The sequence below is a fragment of the Primulina eburnea genome, chromosome 8 (genome assembly GCF_022965805.1).
Source record: "Primulina eburnea isolate SZY01 chromosome 8, ASM2296580v1, whole genome shotgun sequence".
NCBI lineage: Eukaryota > Viridiplantae > Streptophyta > Magnoliopsida > Lamiales > Gesneriaceae > Primulina > Primulina eburnea.
The window spans coordinates 3,956,988-3,982,514 of NC_133108.1; the positions used below are offsets into that span (position 1 = coordinate 3,956,988).

Genomic DNA, 25,527 nt, shown 5'->3' on the forward strand with positions numbered 1-25,527 from the left:
CATTCTACTGAGATATATTCAAGAAAAAGGACTGAAGTCCGAATATAGTCTATTCGTAATTTTTTCGAAACAATATATAAAAACTTTTTAAATATAAAATAACTTTCTTAAATATCTCTAGGACGTTTGGCTTGATTACTACAATAATTTAAGATTTTCTGATGATGACTTGTGCGAATCAAGACAAATACATACTGAAATTTTGTTTGAGGATGTTGTCCGACAAAAATCATATCGTATGGATATGGCCGGAAACCAAGCCCATGAATTGTAGGCGATATAATGCATACATTTATTCGCTCAAACCACTGCATATAATCATCAATTTGTCTTGATCTCATATATAGTTCACCTTGTACTACATACCTGGACTTTCGATTCCAATTCCACATAAGAGTTACATTTTTATGATGAGTTCCCAACTGTATTGTGATGACCTGCCCATGTGATATTTTGTAGGTCGTCGTTGCGTGGTAATAAATTGTCTTATTTCGAACCATCGCTTCACACGATTGGAATAATGCATCTCTACAATCTCGAAGATAATCAGGGAAAAACACATTATCATAAATTATTATCGTATGAATTAATCAATAATTTTTTTATATCAATATCTTTTTTATTGTCAAAAATTCAATTAAACTACAAAAAAGTAAAAAAAAAAAACAAAGGATAAATAAATTAAAAATCATACAAAATTTTTAAAAATAATTCATAATTTAATAAGTACATCATTGTTCATATTATCAAAACTGTTAAGATCAAACACTTACCATTAAACTAAAAGTTATAGTTGTTAACTAATGTATAACTTTATTTTCTTATACTCGTGACAGCACATAGTGTACACACTTCGATGCTAATAAGTCGATATGTTAGACACATGAGTCTGAGGAGATACATCTTTATTTGCTGGTATTATCACATATCACTTACATATCAATCTTACAATTTTCCTATTGTCGACTCTATCCCATCAGAAACAATATTATTCTTTCTGATCTGGTGTCACTCTTGTATGATCCACCTAGCCAACTAAATCAAACGACGCAAAATCATCAGTTTGACATTCGAAAACTTCCTAAGAGATCATCAATCCCAAAACTGCTCACATTCATGCATACTTAAACCAATACAAATAGTCTCGCTACAACATGCTTCAGTGCACGAGTGTAACTAAACACATATTTTTACCTAATATATGAAAAAGTATATGATTATATATTCAAAATGTACGCAATATAGTTTATATTACAACATAAAATTTCAAATATTATCAAGCACCATATAGAGCAACTGGAAAAAATGTCAGGGTCACCACCGGGCGCAACAAGAGTTACACTATGTCTGTCCGAGTTAACACACTTAATCCTGCTTGAGGCCCATGTATGTCAATAATAGTAAATCATGTTAAAAATAAAACGAATGATTTATTAAATAATCAAAATATTATATGTATTTATATATATACATGCTGGATATATAAAAGTCCAGTTATATTTGATTTTTCTCTATGTGTTGCATTGCATAACTCGTGATATAGAAACGTTAAAACTGTACTCCCCCAACTGTAGGATTTAACTCGATTGATAACCTGGAGTAGTTGCAAAAATATAAGTTTGGCCGACCCTTCTTAATAATCTGGAAATAGTATTCGTCCAATAATCATCAATGTCACATCGACTATATTGTATGACATCTACTTCCGAGATATCATTATCAACAAGTGTAGATGCATAATGATCATATAAAACAGTCACAGACAAGTGACCTCTTTTAAAATGTGATGTTATATATTAGACGCTCAAATCCCAGAAACTCCCAAAGTGATTTCTCACCATCAATTTTTAGTCCCCAAATAACTTAAACATCTTGTAACATGATTGTTGCTTTACCAAATCTAGAATGAGACCGTCGTTAAATATGATCAATAATAAGATAGTCATCAAATACACGAAACCTATATTGTAAAACACCATATAACCTCAATACCTCATATCATTTAAATATTACAACACATGATTGTGTGTATTATTACCAATAAATAACACCCATATAAGATTATATAAACGCTTCATCAACTGTTTTAGAAGAAGACGTTGATGACATATATGTCTCTCTTGCAAATTTAGAATGTTGGGATCTTCTCTGTCTTGTAACAAATAATATAAATCATAAATTAATATGAAAAAGTATTAATATCTTGAACAAAAAAAATTAAATATGATATAATAAACAAATTATAATACAATCACTAACAAATATAATACAAAAATACCTTATATATGAAATATCAATCAAACTCTTTCGATTTTCTTTCCAAAAAATAATGCTAGTTCCTTTAAATCTTACAAATGAAAACTGAAACTTGCACAAATATATTTTGTATCGTCTGAAGGTGAAGAAAGAATGTCGAAGAAGATCAGGAAACCTCTTGAATTTAGTTTGACGTGTGCATTAGTTATGCAGGACGATTGTGTCGTCATTTTGCCAGTAGCAAACGTTGCAAGGTTGCAGTGGGGATACTGCAACACCCGCCTCCTTCATCGGCGGATGCTACAATATATTTGCAGTGTTCATCACCAATGGTAGAGTTTTGCTGTAATTTCGCAAAAGTCATCCATCTGCATTATTCTGTTTTTTTAAAAAATTATTTATAAAAAATACTCGTTTTAACCTAGTAAAAGACAGGAGCATGAGCAAAAGTACAAGGAGAAAAAAAATTATTATTTTAGGAACACAATAATACATTCCAGGACCACTCTTTCGAATCAAATGAAGGTGGCGAAACCCATGCATGATACACGATAAAGTGGGGGTTTGAAGATTTTGACTGGGCAGTTGCAGCTGGACTCCTGCTGTCGTTGTCACGAATGTTGTGATTGATGCTTCAGGGGCTAGCTGCTGGGGTGGTGGTTGTGCTGGCTATGGAGGTTGGGCGCGATGGCGGTTGTGCTGGCCGTGGCGGTGGCCGTAGCTGAGGAAGTTAAACTTCGTCCATGTGATTGAGAGTTGTGAAACTTTTTATCGACCGTGTGGTTAAGTTTGACTTGGTTATGTTGTCTTAAAAATTAACAGTGTTCTCCTCCATTATATTATTGAAATCTAATGTCAGTTTCATGTTACACATGAAGTAATACTATTCTCACAAGAAAAATGATTTTCCGCAGCACATCATCAACAACGTGCATTAAACGCACGCTGCGAATACTACTTTTCGCGGCGTGCACCCATATGTGCACCGTTAATAGTGTTGCACTTGATACTATTAACGGCGTGCATTAAAAAAACGCTGCGGATATTACTATGGACGGCGTGCATTAAAAACACGCTACGGATAGTAACTTGATACTATTAACGGCGTACATTAAAAGCGCGCTGCGGATATTATTATTGACGGCGTCCATTAAAGCACGACACGGATAGTAATATCCGCAGCATGCATTTATGTGTGCTGTTAATAAATTATATAAACGACAGCGCACCATAAAAGCACGCCGTTAATAGTATTATTAACGACGTGCAAGTTTATGTGTGATGCAAAAAGTAAATCATTTTTTTAAAAAAATCGTATTAAAAAATTAACGGTGTAAATTAATCGTACGCCGTCAATAGTATTATTCACGGCATGCATATTATAAGCACGCCGTGGAAAAGTTCGAATTTTAAATTAGCGACGGTCTGAAATAAACCGTCGCCGATTTAAGTCCACTTTTAGCGACGGTTTATATATAACCGTCGCAAATTCAAATCGGCGACGGTTAAATAAAAACCGTTGCTAATAGACTTACATCGGCGACTGTTTAGTAACAAACCGTCGCCAAAAAAATCGTAAATTCTCTATTTATTCCCGATCTCCGTTGCTTTTTTTTCACCACACTTAAAATTTTCTCTACTAACATGATTTAAGTTTCTGTTTTTGTTTCAATTTTCGGTAAATTTTTTAATTGTTAATTCAGATTATGACTATATTATTATAGTTGCATTGTATTTTTATAAAAATTAATTAAATTATAAAAGTAAATTTTTTTTAAAATTGACGCAAAATTTAGCGACGGTGTCTGAACTGTCGCGAAATTATAAGCATGTCGCTACATTTTAAGACCGTCGCTAAATTAGAACGGTTTTAAACCGTCGCCATTTTGCGACGGTTTGTCGTAAACCGTCGCTAAGGTTTTTCTGTTTAATAACTATTAACCGCGTATATGTGCACGCTGTAGAATGTTGTATTAACAGCGTACATATGCACGCTTCTAATAGTTTAACTATCAACATCATACTCTGCACGCCGTTAATAGAGTAAACCGCAGCGTAAATTGCACGCCGCCAATAGTGTCAAACTTAAGACGGCTTTCAACTTTACAGCGTGCATTGCAGCGTGCAATGCACGCCGCGGATACCTTTCCGCGGCGCATGTTGTATTAAAATATAGAAGGTATATTATTCCAAATGTAACATAGATCCATCCTAAAATTTAAACAATTAATACTGGTCATTTTTTATTTGAAAATAAAACTTTAGACACACATATATATATAATTTGAAAATAATACTAGCATTATCGAGATTCAATTTTATCCAATACTAACATATATTTAAAATTTTGACAGGAAAGTCAGATTTATGTAATAAGAATTTATAAAAATAGCTTAATTATAAGATATTTCTCAATTAAACAGAAAAATCTTTAATTAATAATATCGATTTTTAAGAAATATTTTCGTTCTTCGTATTTCGTAGAAAAAAATCATGTTAACTTTCTATAATTTAGGTGTTTTTGTTACGAAAACTAGTATATTGGGTTATTATGATTAACTAATAATAATACTTTCATTTTTTTTGGATACAAATCTTTTTTTATGAAGTCAGATTAATGTACCTTTGTTTGTTTGTTTATTTTTTCATATTTAATATTTAATGATTCGTAAATTACAAATTAGACCTCCCTACCTTTGAAGGTGGCTTTCTAATAATAAACAAAATATGAAGCATGTGTGAAGCATTATCTATTTAAATTGTATGCTAAAAATTAATTAACTAAAGAATAGGTCTCTTGTAGACGATCTCACGAATCTTTATATGTGAGACGGGTCAATCCCACCGATAATCACGACAAAAATTAATATTACTAGCATAAAAAGTAATACTTTTTTATACATGACCCAAATAAAATATCTGTCTCACAAAATACGATCAATGAAACCGTCTCATATAAGTTTTTGCCTTTAACTGAAAAAGCACTTTGTCATTTCACACTTAAACTTCGTAACTTCATGCTTGAATATTTAAATAAATAGCTCGAAAAACTTTTAAGTCGAAATAACTAAACGAATGTATCGTCAAATAATCAATTACATGACGACTATCCAATCATATATGTAGAAGAGATTTGTGTCACTTCAACGACAGGACTGAATATGTTGTATTCATTCGTATATAAGGCCAACAATTGTATATAAACTCGTTCCATAATCTTAGAGGGGAAGGAACAAAGTTTGCTCAAAAGAGAGCTCAACCATTATCTTTTTGACGAGGTCCACATTTCAGTACATTTTATGATCTATAATGGCAAAAAGGCCTCCAATAATGCAAATTTTCGACAACTTTAATTTTGTGAATAAAGATATTGACCCACTAATAAATTTACAGCAATCCCTTAAACGTGTCCCGGTGTTCTTCCTTTTATTAACCAAAAGGTGATTTATTACTCAGAACAAAAGTGAGGAGTTTTAAATTTCTTCTTTACGATCCCAGTCCCTGCCTAAATATGAATACTTTTTTGAGTTGCACAGAATTTCACCCATGGTTTTTTTTTTTTTTTTTGTGAGTAGTACTGAAATAGGTAACTTCTTAGAAAATTCTCGTACGTCAATCTACTGACGTTGCGCTGCTTGATTTGGTTATTAGTTAAATAAGCCGTAAAAGAGTGACGCCACATGTACTTATGAGCCTAACAACACGATTAACTATGTGCTCCTTGTGAGCATATATGAGCTTAACAAACCGTAAAAGAGTGACGTCATATGTAAATATATTATAAAGCTACGATTAACTAACATTGTGCTTCTCATCTATTAATCTTTTGGTGTCCATGTGAGAGTCTGGCTATGGAGTTGTATGATTTGCTTTTAAGATCGATTTAATGTTATATTATTACTTTGTAAGAATACATCTGATTGAACCTCAACCATGCAATATAAAAATGGTTCTTTACAGCAAACAGTGAAAAAGTAGTCTCTATGAATAATATATGTTTTTAACGCCGAAATTTGGTGAAATCCTTGCTCAGGAAAAAATCATTTTTGTAAAATATTTTAAGTCAAATTGTTTGCAAAATAACACGACTAAACTCATAAATATGTGTTTTTCTTTATTTCGTTAAGTTTGAGAAAGAAATTAAATATGTTCTAACCTAATAATTTAATACCAAAACAATAAAATTTATATTGATAACTTCATTATTTCTACACAAACAGAAAATAAATAAATAAATAATAAATCAAAGAGGTCAATACCTTAACTTGGTTGACAATACTCGGCCCTGATGTTTTTCCTTTTGGCTTTAAGTCTTTTTTATTTTTTCCCATTTTACACCTGAATTTCTTTGCCAAAACTTTCTCAGACGTTTTCAATAAAAAAAATATTACTTTTATGTCAAAATATTATTTATTATTGTAAATATAACAAGATTTACTGATCTCACGAATTTTTATATACATAATTATGATTAACACGTCTTACAATAGACTTAACCAACTTGAGCAGGCAGCGATTTCCAGATTTCAACAAAAGCTAAAGCAAATTATTGAAAACAAAAAAGATGACTAGCATTACCAAAAGCACCCCAAAAAGCCAAAACACACAAAATATTAAACAATATTCAATAAATCCCAAAAAACACAATGCATATACACACAAGATCCCATAATATATATACCCTTTGCCCATGCAATCTCAGCACTGCTGTTCTCTACTCCAAAGATTTTCTCGGTATCCCACAAATGGCAGAAATTGTTCTTGCAGAACCCACAGATGATCCGAACCAAAATTCTGCTGGCACTAGCCGTAGAAGAGTTTACGATACTGCTGATACTAAGCGGCCATTTATAAGATCGCTCACTCTAGGCCGTGAGCATGTGCCGGAGCCCTTTGATAGTGAGAAGCTGCCTGTTACTTTGGTTTCGGAGATTCAGAAATTTCTTCGTGTGGCCAATCAGATTGAAGTTGAAGAGCCCCGTGTTGCTTATTTATGTGAGTATTCATTGTATATAGTTTGTGATAGTTTCAACTAAAATATGAGTTTGTGAAGTGACTGTTGAATTTCTTGAATGGTGAAGTTTTTTCGAGTTAATAAAATGTGCTTTGGTAGAAGGAAGTGCCAACTTTGATTAAATTGAGATGTTTTCAAATTTAAAATTTGTTTTTTGTTTTTCGTATTTGCCTTTTTCCATTATAATTTAGAGGTGAAATTTGTTTGTGTGTCAGGGCTCTGAAAGTCGTTCCTATAGGTTCAAATAAGATTTCTACATGATATGTAGTACTCTGATAGCGGCATTACGTCTTGGTTGAATTCTGATGGGAATTCTCTGGTTTAACTTCGTTGAGTTACAATCTGTTGATTCTTGAATTATTTGAATGGGAATATGACTGAGCCGAAAACTTTTTGCTGTCTCATCCTTGGCTTATTTCATCATTTGCTAAATGTTTTCTTTTTTATAGTGCACAAATTTAATTTGCAAAGGGGTTTGTTGATCTATTTCTTGCGTTTTAAAAATGCTTTGCCATGATAATATTGGGTTTTCAATCTCTCTTACAAGTTGGTTCAAACGCAAATTGATCAAGTTTTTCACTCAGGTCGATTTCATGCCTTTGAAGTTGCACATAACTTAGACAGAAATTCAAGTGGTCGAGGTGTTCGACAGTTCAAAACTTCTCTTCTTCAGCGGCTTGAACAGGTAAACTGAGGCCTAAAGGGACAAGAATAAAAGAAATTTCATCATTGCCCTTTTACCTAAAATGCACCTCTCGTCACAATTTTTACCATATAACTTTCTGTTTACCATATTTTTCTAAATTCAATATTCAGAGGCCTATGTTTGTTTGTAATCAATAAAACATGTTCAATATTAATCAAGAAGCCAAGTACTTGTTCTAAAACACATATTCGTAAAGTTTTGAGTCCCTTCGGCATTGCTCGAGGCTTTGGTATAATCATTCTTGATGATGATAAGGTTATGGTGTTATCTTTTCAAAACTGAAAATGATCCTTAGCACACATTGTGTGTCTGTAGGTTGTTGTTACCTCTACTCGTTGAATCTGAAAATCTTGTCTTGAATCACGAACACAGCAGCAACAAAAAGTATCAAGTCGAGGCAAGGAAAATCCTTTCTCCGCAAGACGAAATTTCCCGTATCAAAGTGCTATACGTTGAAGGCAATCGTCCCCAAGATACAACGACTTCACGTCGAGAGTTTGCAGCACTTCAAATCTCGAAATCAGCAAACAATTATATGCAAAAGCTTTCAAGTGTTTTTCGAAAAATAGATGCAGCAAGATGAGAGGAGAAGATGCAAAATTTCAGCAGCCTTGGACAATGGTGGGATGAATCATTTATAGGTGATCATTGGATGTGTTGAGGAAACATGTCTCTCCAGACTGGGTGCATTGAGGAGCCACCATTCTAGCCAAAGAACACATTGTTTGACTCAAAGGAAGCCACGAACAGGTGCTTTGAAACCAAGGGGCGCGCATGATTCTCAGAAACACGCTGCGCGCGCAGCTGCGCGCCCTGTTCTGGCCAGATGCTCGAATTCCAGTGACATGCGCGCATCCGCGCGGGATGTGGCGCCACCGCGCGCCCAGTTCTGCCCGAGTGCGTGCACGATGCACACTATTGTGCATTCTTGTTGAGCTAAAATCTAATTTCCAAATAAATTTGGTCTAAAAAGATTAACTTTGGTCAAAGACCGCACCGCACCGCACCGACCCGACCCGAGACGAGACGAGCGCGCGCGTGTGTGTTTCATCGAGACACAGCCTATGAGTGTATTCCCCCTTCTAAAAACTTCTGGTACCCCTTGGGGCCCAAACCCCTACCTCAACTTGGAGCTTATTAGGGAAACTTCATTTGGTGATTTTCTCAATGTGGGACAAACCATATTGAGACATCCCACTTCCCTTTTCAACTCCTCACTTTCCTCTTCTTTTATTTTCATTTATCCAACAATGGGCGCGCGCGCCTTTCTGTTCGTGCGGGGCTTTCGGCCAGAAGCCGCGCGGCCGCGCGCGCCTTGCTGTGCGTGCTGCCCGTGGAGACAGAAAGCTGCGCGCGGCTGCGCGCGCAGCACTGATTCTGGAAAGTTGCGCGTCCCTTGGCTATAGTGGCATCTGTTCTTGGTTGGTTTTGGCCCAACCATTGTATCCCTTCGCTAAAATCGAGTCTCTTCAGAGCAACCGATCTGGAGAAGCATGTCTCCTCAACACAACCATTGATCATCTATATATAGTCCCTCAAATCACATTCAAAGGCTGCTGAAATTTTGCATCTTCTCCTCTCATATTGCTGCATCTATTTTCGAAAAACACTTGAAAGCTTTTGCATATTTTGTGTTCGCTGATTTCGAGATTTGAAGTGCTGCAAACTCTCGACGTGAAGTCGTTGTATCTTGGGGACGATTGCCTTCGACGTATAGCACTATATACGGGCAATTTCGTCTTGCGGACAAAGGATAATCCTTGCCTCGACTTGATACTTTTGCTGCTGCTGTATTCGTGATTCAAGACCAGATTTTCAGATTCGACGAGAAGAGGTAACAACATAGGTTACTTGATGTGAGGTATAATTTTATGTTGCTAAAATTGGAAGTGTCGCATTATTTATGATCTCTGAAACTCCATGGTTGGTTATTTTTACAACTCTATAACTCAAAACCAGGAACACACTTGAGAAAAAAAATGTTTGCCATAAAGATGTCCTAATTATCTATTTCACTATCTAAATTACTTTCCCCAGGATGAAGAAGTTACAATCAGAAAAAGGAGAGAAAAGAGTGATTTACGTGAATTAAGACGTGTTTATAGACAGTATAAAGATTACATCATCAAACATGGTGGAGAATATACTTTGGAGAATAGGTGACGGTTCGGGTTCTTCTAGATATCTGGTTGTTAATCTATCAGGATAATTATTGAAATTGTTAACGTTTCTCTTACCAGAGAAAGGTTGATTAGAGCACGTGCCATTGCGTCGATTTTATTTGAAGTACTAAATACGGTCACTTCAGCTGCAGGTTCACAGGTTTCCTTTGAGTCTCATTTTCCCTTTTACTCTTAGGCCAATGTTTCTTAATTTCGTATTTATGATGGCTATGAAACTCATTTGATTGGTTTAGTATCCTTGATTACACAAAAAACATCAACACTGCATTTGACTCTTCTACAGGCCCATGCTGAGACTGAAAATGCAAGATCTGAATTCTACATGCCATATAACATTCTTCCTCTTGACCAAGGAGGCATTCCACATGCCATAATGCAACTTCCTGAGGTCTTGCGCTCTTCGATAACAATTCAGTGTTATTATGTTTAAAAGGCACTTCAATTGATAGTTCGGTTTGTTTAGCATGATACGGCATCGCACAATCATTATAGTAGATAAAATGACTTCTGATGACTTGTAGAGGTGTACAGATTAAAGCTGCAGTGGCTGCTGTCCGCAATGTTCGAAGTTTGCCTTTCCTGGATGATTTCCGACGGCAAACACCTTACCTTGATTTGTTTGATTGGCTTCAGTTTTGCTTCGGATTTCAGGTGCCCCTCTGTTTGTTTGTTTCTCCAATATTCTAGTTCTCAGTATTTTTAATATATCTCCAAACTTGCTTGACTTATTTGTTCTATCCATATCTTAAACTGGTTTGCTTGTCAACTTTTATTAGAAGGGAAATGTTGCCAACCAAAGAGAACATTTAATCCTCCTGCTTGCCAATACGCATGTTCGGCATTCTCATAAACAATCATCAAAGGTGTGCCTAATGCTATTCACTAAACAATCGATTCTGAAGATATTTTTGTTTCCTTTTTTCTGATATCTTTAAGAAATAATTTTGGATAATAGTTAGTGGATGGAGCTCTGGATGCACTGATGAATAAATTTTTTAAAAATTACACAGAGTGGTGCAAGTTTCTGAACAGAAAAAGCAACATTTGGTGAGTAATATGCTATTTTGTTTGAACTGAAATGAAGTTTTTGAGTTGTGGAATTTTTTAAGAACAATGCTTTGTAGATGTTATCTAGGCACTACAGAAGATTCCTCACTGTTCTCATTCTTGATTTTGTTCTGCTAACTTTCTCTAGAGCGTACAAAAAATTGTGTTTCAAATTTTACCTTTAGTTACATGACCACATATTTCATTCTCTTATCCAGGTTGCCATATTTAAAACAGGACTCTCAACAACACAAACTTTTATATATTGCACTTTACCTGTTAATATGGGGAGAAGCGGCAAACTTAAGATTTATGCCAGAATGCTTGTGCTACATATTCCACCATGTAAGTTGATTTCTTTTTGCCATCACCTGATGCTTCACAGTTTTTAAAGCTCGTTGTACAGATTTCAGCTTTGGCCATAAATGTTTGAGGTATGATTTCACTCGAAGCACGATCATTAAATTGAGTTTGAACCATGAAATGGTTGTCCAAGGTCGTGAAATCCACAGACATATACGCTCGAACATGTACACGCATTCAGTACTCTAACTGGTTTCCGGGGATGCTTAGAGCCTTGTTTCTTGATAAATCTGGCCAACCTCCTCAGATGAAGCCAGGGATACTGGAATGATACTGACCTTTTTATGCTACTGAAGTGGCACTTTTTTGCCATCTCTTCCTATTGGACTAGTTGCTTGGAGAAGGATTAGACGAAATAATTTTGTTTGGGTCATCAGAAAAAAATAGCAAAGAAAAGAAGTTGATAATCGCCGGGATTTACCAATTGTTGCATGCTACACTAAATTACTTGCAATTTTATTCTTGATCTGACGTCACCTAAGCTATACTAATGTGGTCAGAAGAACTTTTTATATAGTGCAGTCTCGAAAGACACATAACTTATTTTTTAGCTTCTTTAAGTAGTTGAAGGTCTATAAATTTTGTCATTTGTTGTACTTAATTTTTGCATTACAACCTCTGTAGATTTTGTATGCGGTCGATACTCGGAATATTTTGTACTCGCTTCTCCCTGGTGGAGTGCATTTTTTTATATTGTAGGAATCCTTCAGCTCTGTACCTTTCACCTGACAGATGATCTAGTGATAACTAATGAAGGGATATGGAAATAGCCTTTCGAGCAGAATTAGCCTTGTTCCTTTCCTCAATCGTCCCTGTTCGAGTGCGCTACTCTTGGATCCAAACAGAGATCACCCTCCCTGCTCTTGCATTTATTTTGTATGGGCCAAATTTTATAAGATATCTCTGTCTTGATTTGTAGTCATGAAACTTTATTAAATGTGAAAATAGAAGTATTTGTTGTGGTCTATGCCTGAAAAAAAGTAGCAGGGTTTGATGAACTAAGTGGATCAAGGTTTAAAAAAACAATCAACACACTGTGATGACACATGTATGTATTTGTATTCAATAGTTCTCTTGCTTCAAAGTGTTACATCATCCTCGTAGATTCCTATGTCCCTCACTTTTTTCGGAAAATTATTATAGAATCATAGAAATAGTTCATGACAATGAGCTATGTTTCTATTTTAATTACTAAGAATTAGTATATATGTCGAGTATGAACAGATGTGCAAGTATTGTCAATACTAGTTTCTTTCAGATGGCAAGTGAATTGCATGGAATGCTGAGTGGCGCACTGAGTATGATAACTGGAGAAAGAGTCACGCCAGCATATGGAGGAGGATCGGAGAATTTTCTTAACTGTATAATTTCTCCCATATATGAGGTTATACTTAAGGTACCATGAAGCTTAGATATCATTTCAGTTGGTGAAATTTTTGGCCCGTGTTTATAATTTTTATGTCATCTTTATTGCAGGAAGCTATGAAAAACAGAAATGGAACAACTGATCATTCAACATGGAGGAACTATGATGACCTAAATGAGTTTTTCTGGTAAGAGATGGACTTCCGATGCAGCCTTAGGAAAACACTTTGGCTGGGGTTGTCACTTTATCTTAAGTAGAAGTTGCTTTACCATGCTTTCTTGTTAAATCCAGGTCTCCAGATTGCTTTGGGATAGGTTGGCCCATGCGCCTGGACCATGATTTCTTTTGTGCAGACCCTTTAAAAAATGATAAGACCAAGAAATCCCGAGCACCAAATGAGATCCGTGAGGAAGCCAGAAGAGAAAACAATGAAGATGATGAAATGGGAGTAAGCTGTCTTCTCAAATCACATTTCCATATCATTACATCACATGTAATATTAGCGAATTCAGGTTTGGGAAGTTGTTCTCATAATTTCACTCATCTTCCCGCTTCTCGTTGTGCATCTGAGTAGCTTATCATTCGACCAGGGCCAAACAATATGTAGCCAAAGACGTAAAATTTTCATTAATTTTTTTCTACAAACATGTTATGCTAGGGGAATTCTCCAACCACTGCAAATGACACCCGGCGGCCAATATGGCTAGGGAAGACAAATTTTGCAGAAATACGTTCTTTTTGGCAGATTTTCAGAAGCTTTGATAGAATGTGGAGCTTTCTTATTTTATCCCTCCAGGTATTTTTTTGTGGCTCCACTACTTATGCTTTTTTTCTTGGTCAAATATGCAGAACCAAATTTTTACTTTTTTATTTGTTTAGGCAATGATAATTATGGCTTGTCATGATTTGGAATCTCCTATACAAGTATTTGATGCATCAATACTGGAGGATGTTATGAGCATATTCATTACATCAGCAGTTCTTAAGCTCATTCAAGGTGCACATCAATGTTTTATATGTTTCAGGGAGACTCATTCAATTGAAGTGATACTTGAACCTCTCATCTCTTTTCTTAAAATCTAATTCAAGTCAAAACTATAGAATTCCAGGTATTAACATTAGCTTATATTCAACTTATGCGAAAGCAATTTGAAAAAAATAACTGATTTTGCAGCTATTTTTGACATCGTTTTCACATGGAAAGCTAGAAGAACTATGGACACTGCTCATCGTAGAAAAGATGTGCTGAAGATGGTAATGGCAATGATGTGGACCATCATTCTTCCAATATTTTATGCGAAATCTAGAGGAAAATATACATGTTACTCTACACGGAATGGAAGCTGGCTGGGAGAGTGGTGCTATTCTTCGTACATGATAGCAGTTGCATTTTACTTGACTAGTAATGCAGTCAATATGGTTCTTTTCCTCGTGCCTGCTGTTGGAAGATATATCGAGACATCCAATACTCAAATGTGTACTATGCTGTCTTGGTGGACACGGGTGAGAGTCTAGGGAAAGTTGTTTCTTTGTTTCCAGGGAAATTGAAACTTTAGTTGCGATGTTTAATAATTACTATTTTACATGATCCATTCCCAAATAAAAATGCTTCCGCTTCCGATCCTGCTTTGAGAACTAGATATATTAAATGTACATGCCTACAAAAAAGAGAATTTTAATAATTTCTTTTTTTTATACCATGTATTGTATTGGATAGAACTCACCATTGAGAAACACAAATGTCTAAAGATTTCCTGTGTCAAATTTTTTTGTTTCTTAATAATTTTATTGGTAGTATTTTGATCATTGTTTCCACTTTTTCTTTCAGTTTGCTAATATAAATAGTATCATGTGATTCTTACTTTAGTACATGTGTCTTCCCTCACTTTTTGCAAATACTCTGAATTTGTAGCCTAGGTTATATATTGGAAGAGGAATGCAGGAGAGCCAAGTATCCCTCCTGAAGTATTTCCAAAATCTCTGCACTATTCGTTTTCTTCAATTTTTGTTTATTTGGTTTGCCTATGATGTCTTTTCTGACAGGTATAAATTTTGGTGTTGCTTCAGGTACACATTGTTTTGGATGCTTTTATTGCTAAGCAAATTTTCATTCAGCTATACATTTGAGGTGAGTAGTTTACACATTGTTCTCCGGTATCGACATCAATCTGGGGTATACCAAGAATAACATAGTAGTTTAATTTGTGCTTATCTTGAACCAAAGATTTCTATTATGCTTTGTGTCAATTGCAGAGTTGTCAAATCAAACTTACAAGACAAGTTTCTGCGAGAAAATATTCGAATGGAAGAACTAAGTGCCTCTTTTGTTAGATATTTTAAAATGGCACTGACAGTCAAATTGACAACGTCCTTGATACGAATGAAAATATATTTTATGAACTCAACTCTTTTGATGGGAAGTTGAAACTACTGCTTACAGAATTCTTGTTATGGGATGTTGGCTATATTCTAATGACGATGTTAAAAAAACTCATGAAGGCACCTGTAAATTTGTGTATTTGGAATATGCAGATCAAACCACTAATATCGCCAACAAGACAGATCATGAGAATTGGGATTAAAAACTATGACTGGCACGAGCTTTTCCCCAAAGGTAGCGACTGAGATCATCTGGACAATAAACTTGAAAATTTGCAATTTCATTTTATAGATCATCTGATATTGGTTTATCATTCAGTCAAGAGCAATGCCTGCGCGATTGCAGCTATTTGGTCTCCCATTATCCTTGTGAGTGCCTAAAGTCATACCAGAATGTTGGAGCATGTTAAGATGCAATATACTTCCCCTGATTAAAGTCAATTCACAACACGCAATGCAATGTTCAATGAGTTTTTCTTCATTTTTATGTAGGTATACTTCATGGATGCGCAAATATGGTATTCTATCTATTGTTCTGTCTTTGGTGGAGTTTATGGAATTCTGCACCATCTTGGTGAAGTAAGCCATCTTCCATTTTTATTTACTCCTATATTCTCTTTCATGAAGTAGAGATAATCTTTTTCTCAATAATTTTGTTTCCAACCAGATTCGTACTCAGGGGATGTTGCGAAGTAAATTTGACACTTTGTCTTCTGCATTCAATGCCTGCCTTATTCCACCGCAGTCAAAAGATAATAAAGAATGGATCACAGATTGGCTCTGCCACCCTGGATTTCTGAAGGTCTTTTTCTAGAAATCGTACTACAAAATAAACTTTGTGATTTCTGTAAATTATTGCTGCTTTCTTAACCAAGCTAATTTCAGGATTTAGAGAACAAGAAAGGTGGAGTTATAAAGTTTGTTCTTGTATGGAACCAAATTATAAGTAGCTTTCGTGATGAGGATATAATAAGCAACAGGTTGATTGTGCCTTTCAATGTCTTATTATCATTTTTTGTAATCTATATTTCTTGAGTTTGGTTTTAGTAATATTTAATATTCGACAATCCGAACAGGGAAATGGATTTGATGATAATACCCATGTCCTCCGAGTTATATTCAGGCCGGGTCTATTGGCCTGTTTTCCTCTTAGCTAATAAGGTATTTCGTTTGGGTTTTTGTATAAGATGAAAATGATGCTTAGAATATTAATGTGTCTCTTCCTTCTGATTGCAGTTATCCACAGCACTTAGCATTGCCAGAGATTTTGTGGGAAAATACGACACTCTCTTGAAAAGGATTAGAAAGGATAACTACATGTACTTGGTTGTGATTGAATGTTATGAATCACTTAAGTACATATTGGATATCCTTGTGGTGGGTGACCTAGAGAGAAGGTAGACAATTTTTTTATTAGTTGGATATAGTAATTTAGAAGAAACTGGACCTATCAGGAACAGAGCAAGAAATTTCATCTTATCACACATAGTTAGTCTCATCTTTATTCCTCCACTGATGTTTTATATCAATTTATTCTCTTTTCAGAATAATATCGGGTATAATTGATGAATTTGAGGAAAGTATTGGAAAGTCATCTCTCCTTGAGGACCTACACATAAGTAAAGTGCAAGATTTATATGCTAAATGTATTGACTTGGTCGAGCTTCTGGTAATTTTTCATAAGCAAGTTCCAACATATTTGTTGAAGTAAAAGTTTGTCTCAGGTCATGAACCTCTATATTTAGGTGTTACTAACTTGATACTTTTACTAAGGTCGATGGTAATGAAGATCATCATTACAAAGTTGTGAAGGTGCTTCAAGATATCTTTGAGCTTGTAACTGATGATTTGTTGGTAAATGGTTCCAGGTTGGTGTAGGTCAATGTTAAGCATAAGGTTCAGAGATTTTTTCAGTATCTTTACCATCTCTGCTTTATTTGATTTAAGTACTACAATCAATATTTATGCATTAGAACGCTGGATCTGCTTCACGCTTATCAACAACTAGAAGGAGACGAAACCGAATTCTTTAGCCACTTTGAGCCAGAATTATTTGCATCGAGTCACTCCATTCATTTCCCATTGCCAGATTCTGATCCTTTGATAGAAAAGGTACCTTTATTTGGTCACTATTTTGTGTTATCAAGAGTTGGTTTCATATTGATATTGTGTTACACATTACATCTCTAGAGCAAGTGTACAAGTACACACCAAATGAAATAACGATCTGTAGAGCCAAATGTACAAGTACACACCAAATGAAATATTAAATGTATCTGCCCAATTTTTTATGACAGATTAAGCGTTTTCATTTGTTGCTTACTGTCAAAGACAAAGCTATGTATATACCTTCAAACTTGGAAGCTCGTAGACGGATTTCATTTTTTGCTACTTCTCTCTTCATGGATATGCCTAAAGCTCCCAAAGTGCGCACTATGTTGTCATTCAGGTGTGTTCTCTTTTTTTATCCTTCTTCTGTATTTTCCTTGGTTCCTATCATTTCTGCTATATTTTGATTAAGTAAAGAAATATAATTTAATCATCTCAAACTTGTAAGACTCTTTTTCAAATCAAACTTTCACAGCTTCTCTGCCAATTTGATGTAAAAAGTCCATCATCCCATATAACATTGACTATCTATCAATGTACAAAATGTGTTGTCATCACCTTGTTGATCCACTTTAATTACAGTGTTCTAACACCCCACTTCATGGAAGAAGTTAAGTTCTCGAAGAAGGAGCTTCATTCAGCCAAGGAAGGGGTTTCGATTAACTTTTATATGCAAAGGATATATCCAGGTTATCATTGAAGGGCAATTTTTTTTTTTTGGGTATAATAGCCTCTTGACTGTCTCATCACATTCTTTTCCATTTGCTCTCAGATGAATGGGAAAATTTTCTCGAACGCATAGGCAGTGAAAAACCAGACAGTGTAAATGACGAAATCAATGAAGAAGACTTAAGAGACTGGGCTTCTTTCCGAGGGCAAACACTGAGCAGGACCGGTAAGTCATGAGAGCATAACTGACATCTGTTTTGTGTGAAAAATATTTTAGTGTCCAAAATGTTTACAATATTGACTTTTTTTTTTAAATATTTCGACCAGTTAGAGGAATGATGTATTACAGGAAAGCCCTCAAATTACAAGCTTTTCTGGACATGACTGAGGATGATGGTAAGTTTCATTAATTTATTCAGCAGTGTAAAATTGCATCAGGATCCAGTTTGAGGCTATTTTGAAATGTGAATTTGAGCAAGAAACATTTCATGTTGTATGACATGCTCACCAGATATTATCCAAAGTTACGATGCAATTGATAAGGAAAACGATACATTATCAGCACAACTTGATGCCTTAACAGACATGAAATTTACTCATGTTGTTTCATGTCAAATATACGGATCCCAAAAATCCTCTGGAGATCCTCAGGCCCAAGACATACTTGATTTAATGAAGAGGTAGTTCTGAAGACAAGAGTTCTATTCAAAATTTATCAGTGTATGACAAATATATTTGGCTGATACACTTAAAAAAATATATTATCCACCTTTGTTCATAGGTATCCTGCTCTGCGTGTTGCGTATGTTGAAGAGAAAGAAGAGATTGTGAATGGGGGAACTCGGAAAGTTTATTCTTCTGTATTAGTCAGAGCTGTCAATGGATTTGATCAGGTAGTAACTAAATGGGATGTATTGCTCTGCTCATAAAATAATATTGATGAGAGAAACATGTCATAAATGAGACAACTTTTTGAAATGAAGCTTAATGATGGATGACAAGATGTTTTCGGTCTCAAAGTTGTATAGGGATTCGGGTCTTATATTATTATGTTAATATGACCCCGGTTCTTACTATATAATACATAGACTTCTGGCCTGCTTTTTGTAAATAAAGTCTCATGTTAATAAAATATTGTTTTCTGTCGAAAAAAACTTAATCTCTGATAATAAATAATATTGATATGGCACTAAATATTGGGCCGAGAAAGTTGAGGAAGGAAGGTTAGTGTAAAAGATCTAACAAGAGAAGGATCATGGCCCAAGTCAAGGAGGTCAATAGCTAGCCACAATTCACGTGGAAGGGGATGAAATGAGAAGAATAAAATGTGAGGAAGGTGGAAGTTGATATGCATTCAATTATTTTTCCTAGGGTTTTGATACTAGCATTGCTAGGGATAAGGTTTATTTATCCCTTGTGGAGAAATTTTGTCCTCTGGGAGGATATCTTCATACATTATATTTCGAAATAACAGTTTCATTTCAGCATTTTCATTGTTGGCTGTTTCTTTCAATTGCTTCATTCATCTGTTAAAGTGCGAAAGACGTTTTGTGGTTGCAACAAATATTATGAAATCTAATGGTTTTGGTATTTGCTTGAATTTCAATTAACACAAAGATGCAGATAAAAATTTGATTTTTTATGCTTCCAATCGATTTACATGAAGACAATGAACACAATTCTTTTATCTTATAACCTTGAAATTTTACTAGTCAGAGTCACTACCTTGATTTTCGTGCAGGAAATTTATCGCATAAAACTTCCTGGATCACCAAATATAGGAGAAGGAAAACCCGAGAATCAAAATCATTCAATAATTTTCACACGCGGTGAAGCTCTGCAAGCAATTGATATGAACCAGGTATTGTATTTTTTTTATACGCTACCCCCTCCAAGTTTTTCATGGGTTCATGGTGTGATATCTTACAATGTTCTGGCAGGATAATTATCTGGAGGAATCTCTCAAGATGAGAAATTTACTGCAAGAATTTCAAAGAGTTCAGGGAAGGAGGCCTACTATTCTTGGCATGAGAGAGCACATATTCACCGGAAGGTCAGCTCTTAAGATTATTGACATAAAAGTTGCCTCATTATGTACAGAAACTAGGCAACAGATTGATATCTTCTGATGATTCTCGGACTATGTGTTTTTATTAGTCATTGAAACTAGACTTTGGCTTCCTCAGAAAAATTGCAGCATTTGATGAAATTACATTAATTGCTACATCTTAAGAACTTTGAGATGCTTTTGTTAGGATAGTAGATTGCTTAGTTCCATATTCAAAATTAATTTCTAGGACATAATTGTCACAGTTGTGAAAGGAGTGAACAAGAAACTATTTTTTCGGTGATCTGAATGATAATTTCAGGTTTGGCCTAATTCTAATGTACAAAAAAGAAGCTTTCCCAAATACCATCTAGTATTTTATCTTAAGCCATAAGAAAATTGTTCAATGACAATATTAATTTTATTAACTATTAGCTCTCCAGCCTTGTTGAGACATCATATGAAGTGATATATTAGTTGTTTCACAAGGAAAAGGTGCTAAATATGTCATGAATACATGCAAGAACATTGAGAAGAAGGTGAATAAAAGGGATGACATTTTCTATATGTATTATCATGAGAATCCTCCATGAAATCTAATATAATATTGTACTGCAGTGTTTCTTCTTTGGCATGGTTTATGTCTTACCAAGAGACCAGCTTTGTCACAATTGGTCAAAGAATTCTAGCAAATCCTCTCAGGTAATGAACTAGTTTTTGTTGTCTAATGGAACCAAATCGAAGTTAGGATAAACTATTCTTATTATTATGCTCACTTTCTTTGGTGTTAGATTTTTTGTGCATATGACTTGAATTTAATTTGCATTTGGATCTAAACAACTCGATGATTGTATTTTTCACGGTCATGAAATAATGCAGGGTTCGATTCCATTATGGACATCCTGATTTATTTGACAGAATATTTCACCTGACAAGAGGTGGCATTAGCAAGGCATCGAAAACAATTAACTTGAGTGAGGATGTCTATGCAGGTACTTGTTTGCGATTTGCCCTGTTGTTTTTCTACAATAATTATATGGTATTTGTGAATGCAACTTAGAGTTTATACATTACAGGATTCAATACTACACTGCGAAAAGGATATGTTACATATCATGAGTATATTCAAGTTGGGAAAGGCCGCGATGTTGGACTGAACCAAATTTCAAAATATGAAGCCAAAGTGGCAAACGGGAACAGTGAGCAAACTCTTAGTCGTGATATTTACCGCCTTGGACGTAGATTTGACTTCTTTCGGATGCTTTCTTGTTATTTCACCACTGTTGGCTTTTATTTTAACAGCCTTGTAAGTTTTATCTGAATTCCGAAATCTTCTGTGCTTCTTTCCCTTGAACGTTATAAATACTTATTAACTAATAGTCACTCAAATTACATTTGATGTAAATTTAGGCAGAATAATTTATCTTGAAATTTGTTGATTACTTTCTCACTACATTTTCCGATTTTGCAGATATCCATGATTGCAGTATACGTGTTTCTCTATGGACAGCTTTACCTGGTACTAAGTGGTCTTCAAAGATCCCTCCTGCTAGAGGCTAAAGTGAAAAACATCAAATCGTTGGAAACAGCTTTGGCCTCCCAATCATTTATACAACTCGGGCTCTTAACAGGTTTGCCAATGGTTATTGAGATAGGACTTGAGAGAGGATTCCTCAACGCCATTAAAGATTTTGTTCTCATGCAACTGCAGTTAGCTTCTGTTTTCTTTACCTTTTCTTATGGGACAAAATCTCATTACTATGGCCGAACAATACTTCATGGGGGAGCCAAGTATAGACCCACCGGACGCAAAGTGGTGGTTTTCCACTCCAGCTTTACTGAAAACTATAGATTATATTCGCGGAGTCACTTTGTTAAAGGGTTCGAGCTTTTGCTGCTTCTTATTGTTTATGATTTGTTTAGACGGTCATACGAGAGCAGCAAGGCATACGTTTTGATAACATACGCAATCTGGTTCATGTCAATGACTTGGCTTTTTGCACCATTTTTGTTTAATCCTTCTGGATTTGACTGGGGAAAAATAGTAGATGACTGGACAGACTGGAACAAATGGATCAAACAGCAGGGTGGAATAGGAATCCAGCAAGATAAAAGCTGGCACTCCTGGTGGAATGAAGAGCAAGCTCACCTTCTTCACTCTGGGATCACTTCGCTGATTATAGAATTACTTCTCTCGTTCAGATTTTTTATTTATCAATATGGTTTGGTATATCACCTTGATATATCTGGAAAGAGCAAGAACTTTCTTGTGTATGTGCTATCGTGGGTGGTTATAGTCGTGATATTTCTGCTACTCAAGGTAAATTCAAGATTCTGTGGTTCCCTTGAAATGTTTGTTACTCAAAGAAACGTCTGAGTTGCATATTTATGTTATTATTAAGCAGGTCGTAAACTTGGGGAAGCAATATCTCAGTGCCAATTTTCACATGGCATTCCGGCTGTTCAAAGTCATCCTTTTCTTGGGTGTTGTGGCAACAATAGTAACTCTCTCGTTCATATGTGATTTATCTCTCAAAGATTTGATCATTTGTTGTCTTGCTTTTCTGCCGACTGGTTGGGGCTTGATACTGGTTAGTCTGAAACAACGTTCGTGTTTATGTCAAATTCTGCTCTTTGCGTAGCATTTTCAGTCTTAATTTCTTGGCTTATTGATCAGGTCTCACAAACTCTGAGGCCTAAGATGGAGTGTATTGGCTTGTGGGAGTTCACTCGTGTGTTTGCCCGAGCTTACGACTATGGCATGGGCGTCCTTCTTTTCTTTCCTGTGGCCGTCTTAGCATGGCTCCCGATCATATCTGCTTTTCAAACTCGATTCCTTTTCAATGAGGCATTCAGCAGGAGGCTACAGATTCAGCCAATTCTTGCTGGAAAGAAGAAAAAACGTAGGTGATTTCCACTCTGTATATAGCAAATTTATACATTTTACTCTTGTATTGTACAGCCGAAAGATAAACATTACTATGTTGGCTGTTAGACTACCAACATATATATATATTGTACAATTTTTTTTGGCTTGAGACACTGAAATCTGTGTCCAAACATTTACAGCCCCTTTTAAGGTCTATGTGCAATAAACGATAATGGTGGCCAAAAGCTACCTATTTCTGTAAAGATCAATTTACATATTCTTAATTATTCCCAAACTGAAATAGATATATGAAAGTCTAGTTTGCCAAAAAAAAAAGAAGAAAGATGAATATAGTTTTAATGATCAATTAGAATATTAATCCCGTTTATATAAAAAAACATTACAGTTAAATTTTAATTATCTCCTATTTTAAAGGAATAAAAATTTATAAATATTTTAGGTGAAAAATAAGACAAAAACTTATGTGAGACGGTCTCACGGATCGTATTCGTGAGACGGATCTCTTATTTGGGTCATTCATGAAAAAGTATTACTTTTTATGCTAAGAGTATTACTTTTTATTGTGAATATGGGTAGGATTGACCCGTCTCACAGATTAAGATCCGTGAGACGGTCTCACATGAGACTCACTCGAAAAATAATATGTATTGTGTCATTAGCTCGTATTTACATAAAACCCATGAGTTAGATCACCAACTAGTTATCAATTCTTGTCAAAATAAAAACAGTAATTTTCAGATATAGTTATGAATTACCAATTTTCATCCTATAATTATATGTAAAATTTTATAGATAAAAAAGTAAAAGAAAACTAAAATATCAGAGCATATCGTAATATAAAATTAGACATATCGGAGCATAACTCCAAAATTTTTTACTCTTTTTTTTCATTCCCCATTTTTCCTTTGGTCGAATTACAGAAGAAGTGTTTTGAGTTATGTTACATTCATATCTATATATCTATGAAAATATAAATGATTGGTAAAAATTTTGCATTATGATTTTAGTACATTGTTCAAAAATTATGTATTGTTTGTATCAATTACATGGACATTAGTAGGAAAAAAATAAAAATTAAGATCAAATTTTAGATATTGAATTTGTATAAGTCAATGTATTGTTTATTCATTTATTGGTCTATTTATTTTTTTTGAACTCATTAAACACATAAAGATTATAGTAACATTTTTGTTTTTTTAGTAGAAAATTGCAACATAAGAAACTTTGAAAATATTGTTACGTAAAAATTGAACAAAAATACATTTTCTTGATACATATTCTTAGAAAAAATATTAAAATAATAGTTTTTTTGAATAAAAATATATTTTTGATTAAATATTAAAAGAAAAAACATTTAAAATATATATATTTATCTATTATACATATATAGTGTAAAAAAATAATAAAAATTTTATTGTAAATTTTCTACTGTTCTCTTGAATTGTGTATTGTTAGATTAATTGTATTGAAATTTTCTATACAATTTTTGAGAAATCTAATAACAATGATATATTAAAAATGAATATATGATTGATAATAAAAATACATTTTTTTATCTATATCTATATAATAATAAAAATGTGTGTGAGTCTTGTTTTACCATTTTCAAAAAGATAAAAATGACATTCTTATCAATACAAATACAAAAATTCAATAAAAATATATATGTAAAATTCTAATTGTTGTAAGCAAAAATTAAATAAATAAAAATTTATATTTATTCCACATAATATATAATTAATTAGTAATCTAATTATTCAACCTAATATATAATTAATAGTCTAACAAATATTAAAGAATTATCACTACAATATACATTGATTGTAGTAATTTAAATAATTTCAACAGAAAAATATAACTCCTATATTAATTTTCTCAAATATTTCATCTTTATATTACCTTTAAATATTTTATCCTTTCAATTTTCCTATATCATTTTATTTTATGATTATTATACAATTTTGTAATTATTTTTTAGTACAGTTTATAATTAAGTAATAAATTATAGTATAACAATAAAATATATAAAAAATAATAATTATACATGCAATAGTAGAATAACATGATAAATATAATAATATGAAGTTTAATACTAACATATTTTGTTGTTTTTTAAATAAGAACTGAAAGTAAAACGTTTAATAAATTATTTAGGAGAATATATATCAACAATTATGAATGTTAATATATTAATAATATCATAAAATATAAATTTTTTATAAGAATTCAGAGAATTAACAATAATAAGAAATTTAGAGATTTTAGAAGCATTTTTTTTAAAAAAACATTATATATCCGACCAATTCATAAATTCAATAAATAAAATTCGGTAATATTTGAAACATTTATTAAGAATGTTTAAGATTTAAGCATTAAGGATCTAAAGGTAAACCCGATCATATTTTCAAGAATAGTGAAACCAAAATTAGAATTAAAATCTTTTTTTGGCTTCAATTCAAAAATAAGCTCTCATAATATTTAAATTTAAAGCATAACTG

At 33.9% G+C, this 25,527-nt stretch overlaps 1 protein-coding gene across 4 annotated transcripts; it reads left to right on the forward strand.

Annotated features, from left to right (window-relative positions):
- The first annotated feature begins 6,902 nt into the window (after nt 1-6,902).
- LOC140838528 (putative callose synthase 8) lies at nt 6,903-23,277 on the forward strand. Of its 4 annotated transcripts, none has more exons than XM_073204898.1 (41): nt 6,903-7,251; nt 7,855-7,955; nt 10,014-10,135; nt 10,217-10,298; nt 10,443-10,547; nt 10,691-10,810; nt 10,936-11,022; nt 11,115-11,206; nt 11,425-11,551; nt 12,828-12,965; nt 13,046-13,122; nt 13,227-13,383; nt 13,594-13,731; nt 13,815-13,932; nt 14,110-14,438; nt 14,848-14,900; nt 15,003-15,063; nt 15,468-15,549; nt 15,634-15,683; nt 15,807-15,893; nt 15,982-16,116; nt 16,200-16,294; nt 16,391-16,475; nt 16,551-16,711; nt 16,860-16,983; nt 17,088-17,182; nt 17,288-17,426; nt 17,612-17,763; nt 18,006-18,112; nt 18,196-18,318; nt 18,420-18,488; nt 18,604-18,772; nt 18,874-18,985; nt 19,834-19,953; nt 20,033-20,145; nt 20,758-20,841; nt 21,019-21,131; nt 21,216-21,445; nt 21,611-22,459; nt 22,545-22,730; nt 22,817-23,277. In XM_073204898.1, the coding sequence occupies exons 1-41, from the start codon at nt 6,903-6,905 to the stop codon at nt 23,048-23,050; spliced, it is 5,970 nt and encodes a 1,989-aa protein (XP_073060999.1). In that variant the 3' UTR covers nt 23,051-23,277. The 4 variants fall into 4 exon arrangements, with proteins under 4 accessions (XP_073060999.1, XP_073061000.1, XP_073061001.1 ...); XM_073204899.1 differs by having other exon boundaries at nt 6,939-7,251; nt 14,979-15,063; XM_073204900.1 differs by lacking the exons at nt 6,903-7,251; nt 7,855-7,955 and having other exon boundaries at nt 10,013-10,135; nt 10,217-10,290; nt 14,979-15,063.
- Nucleotides 23,278-25,527: the final 2,250 nt, after the last annotated feature.

Bases quoted from the DNA above. Each gene is read 5' to 3' on its own strand.
- LOC140838528 (XM_073204898.1), top strand. From the start codon at position 6,903: ATGCATATACACACAAGATCCCATAATATATATACCCTTTGCCCATGC. The intron at 16,295-16,390 runs GTTGATTGTGCC...CAATCCGAACAG, and splicing joins GAGGATATAATAAGCAACAG to GGAAATGGATTTGATGATAA. The intron at 18,773-18,873 runs GTAGTTCTGAAG...CTTTGTTCATAG, and splicing joins ATACTTGATTTAATGAAGAG to GTATCCTGCTCTGCGTGTTG.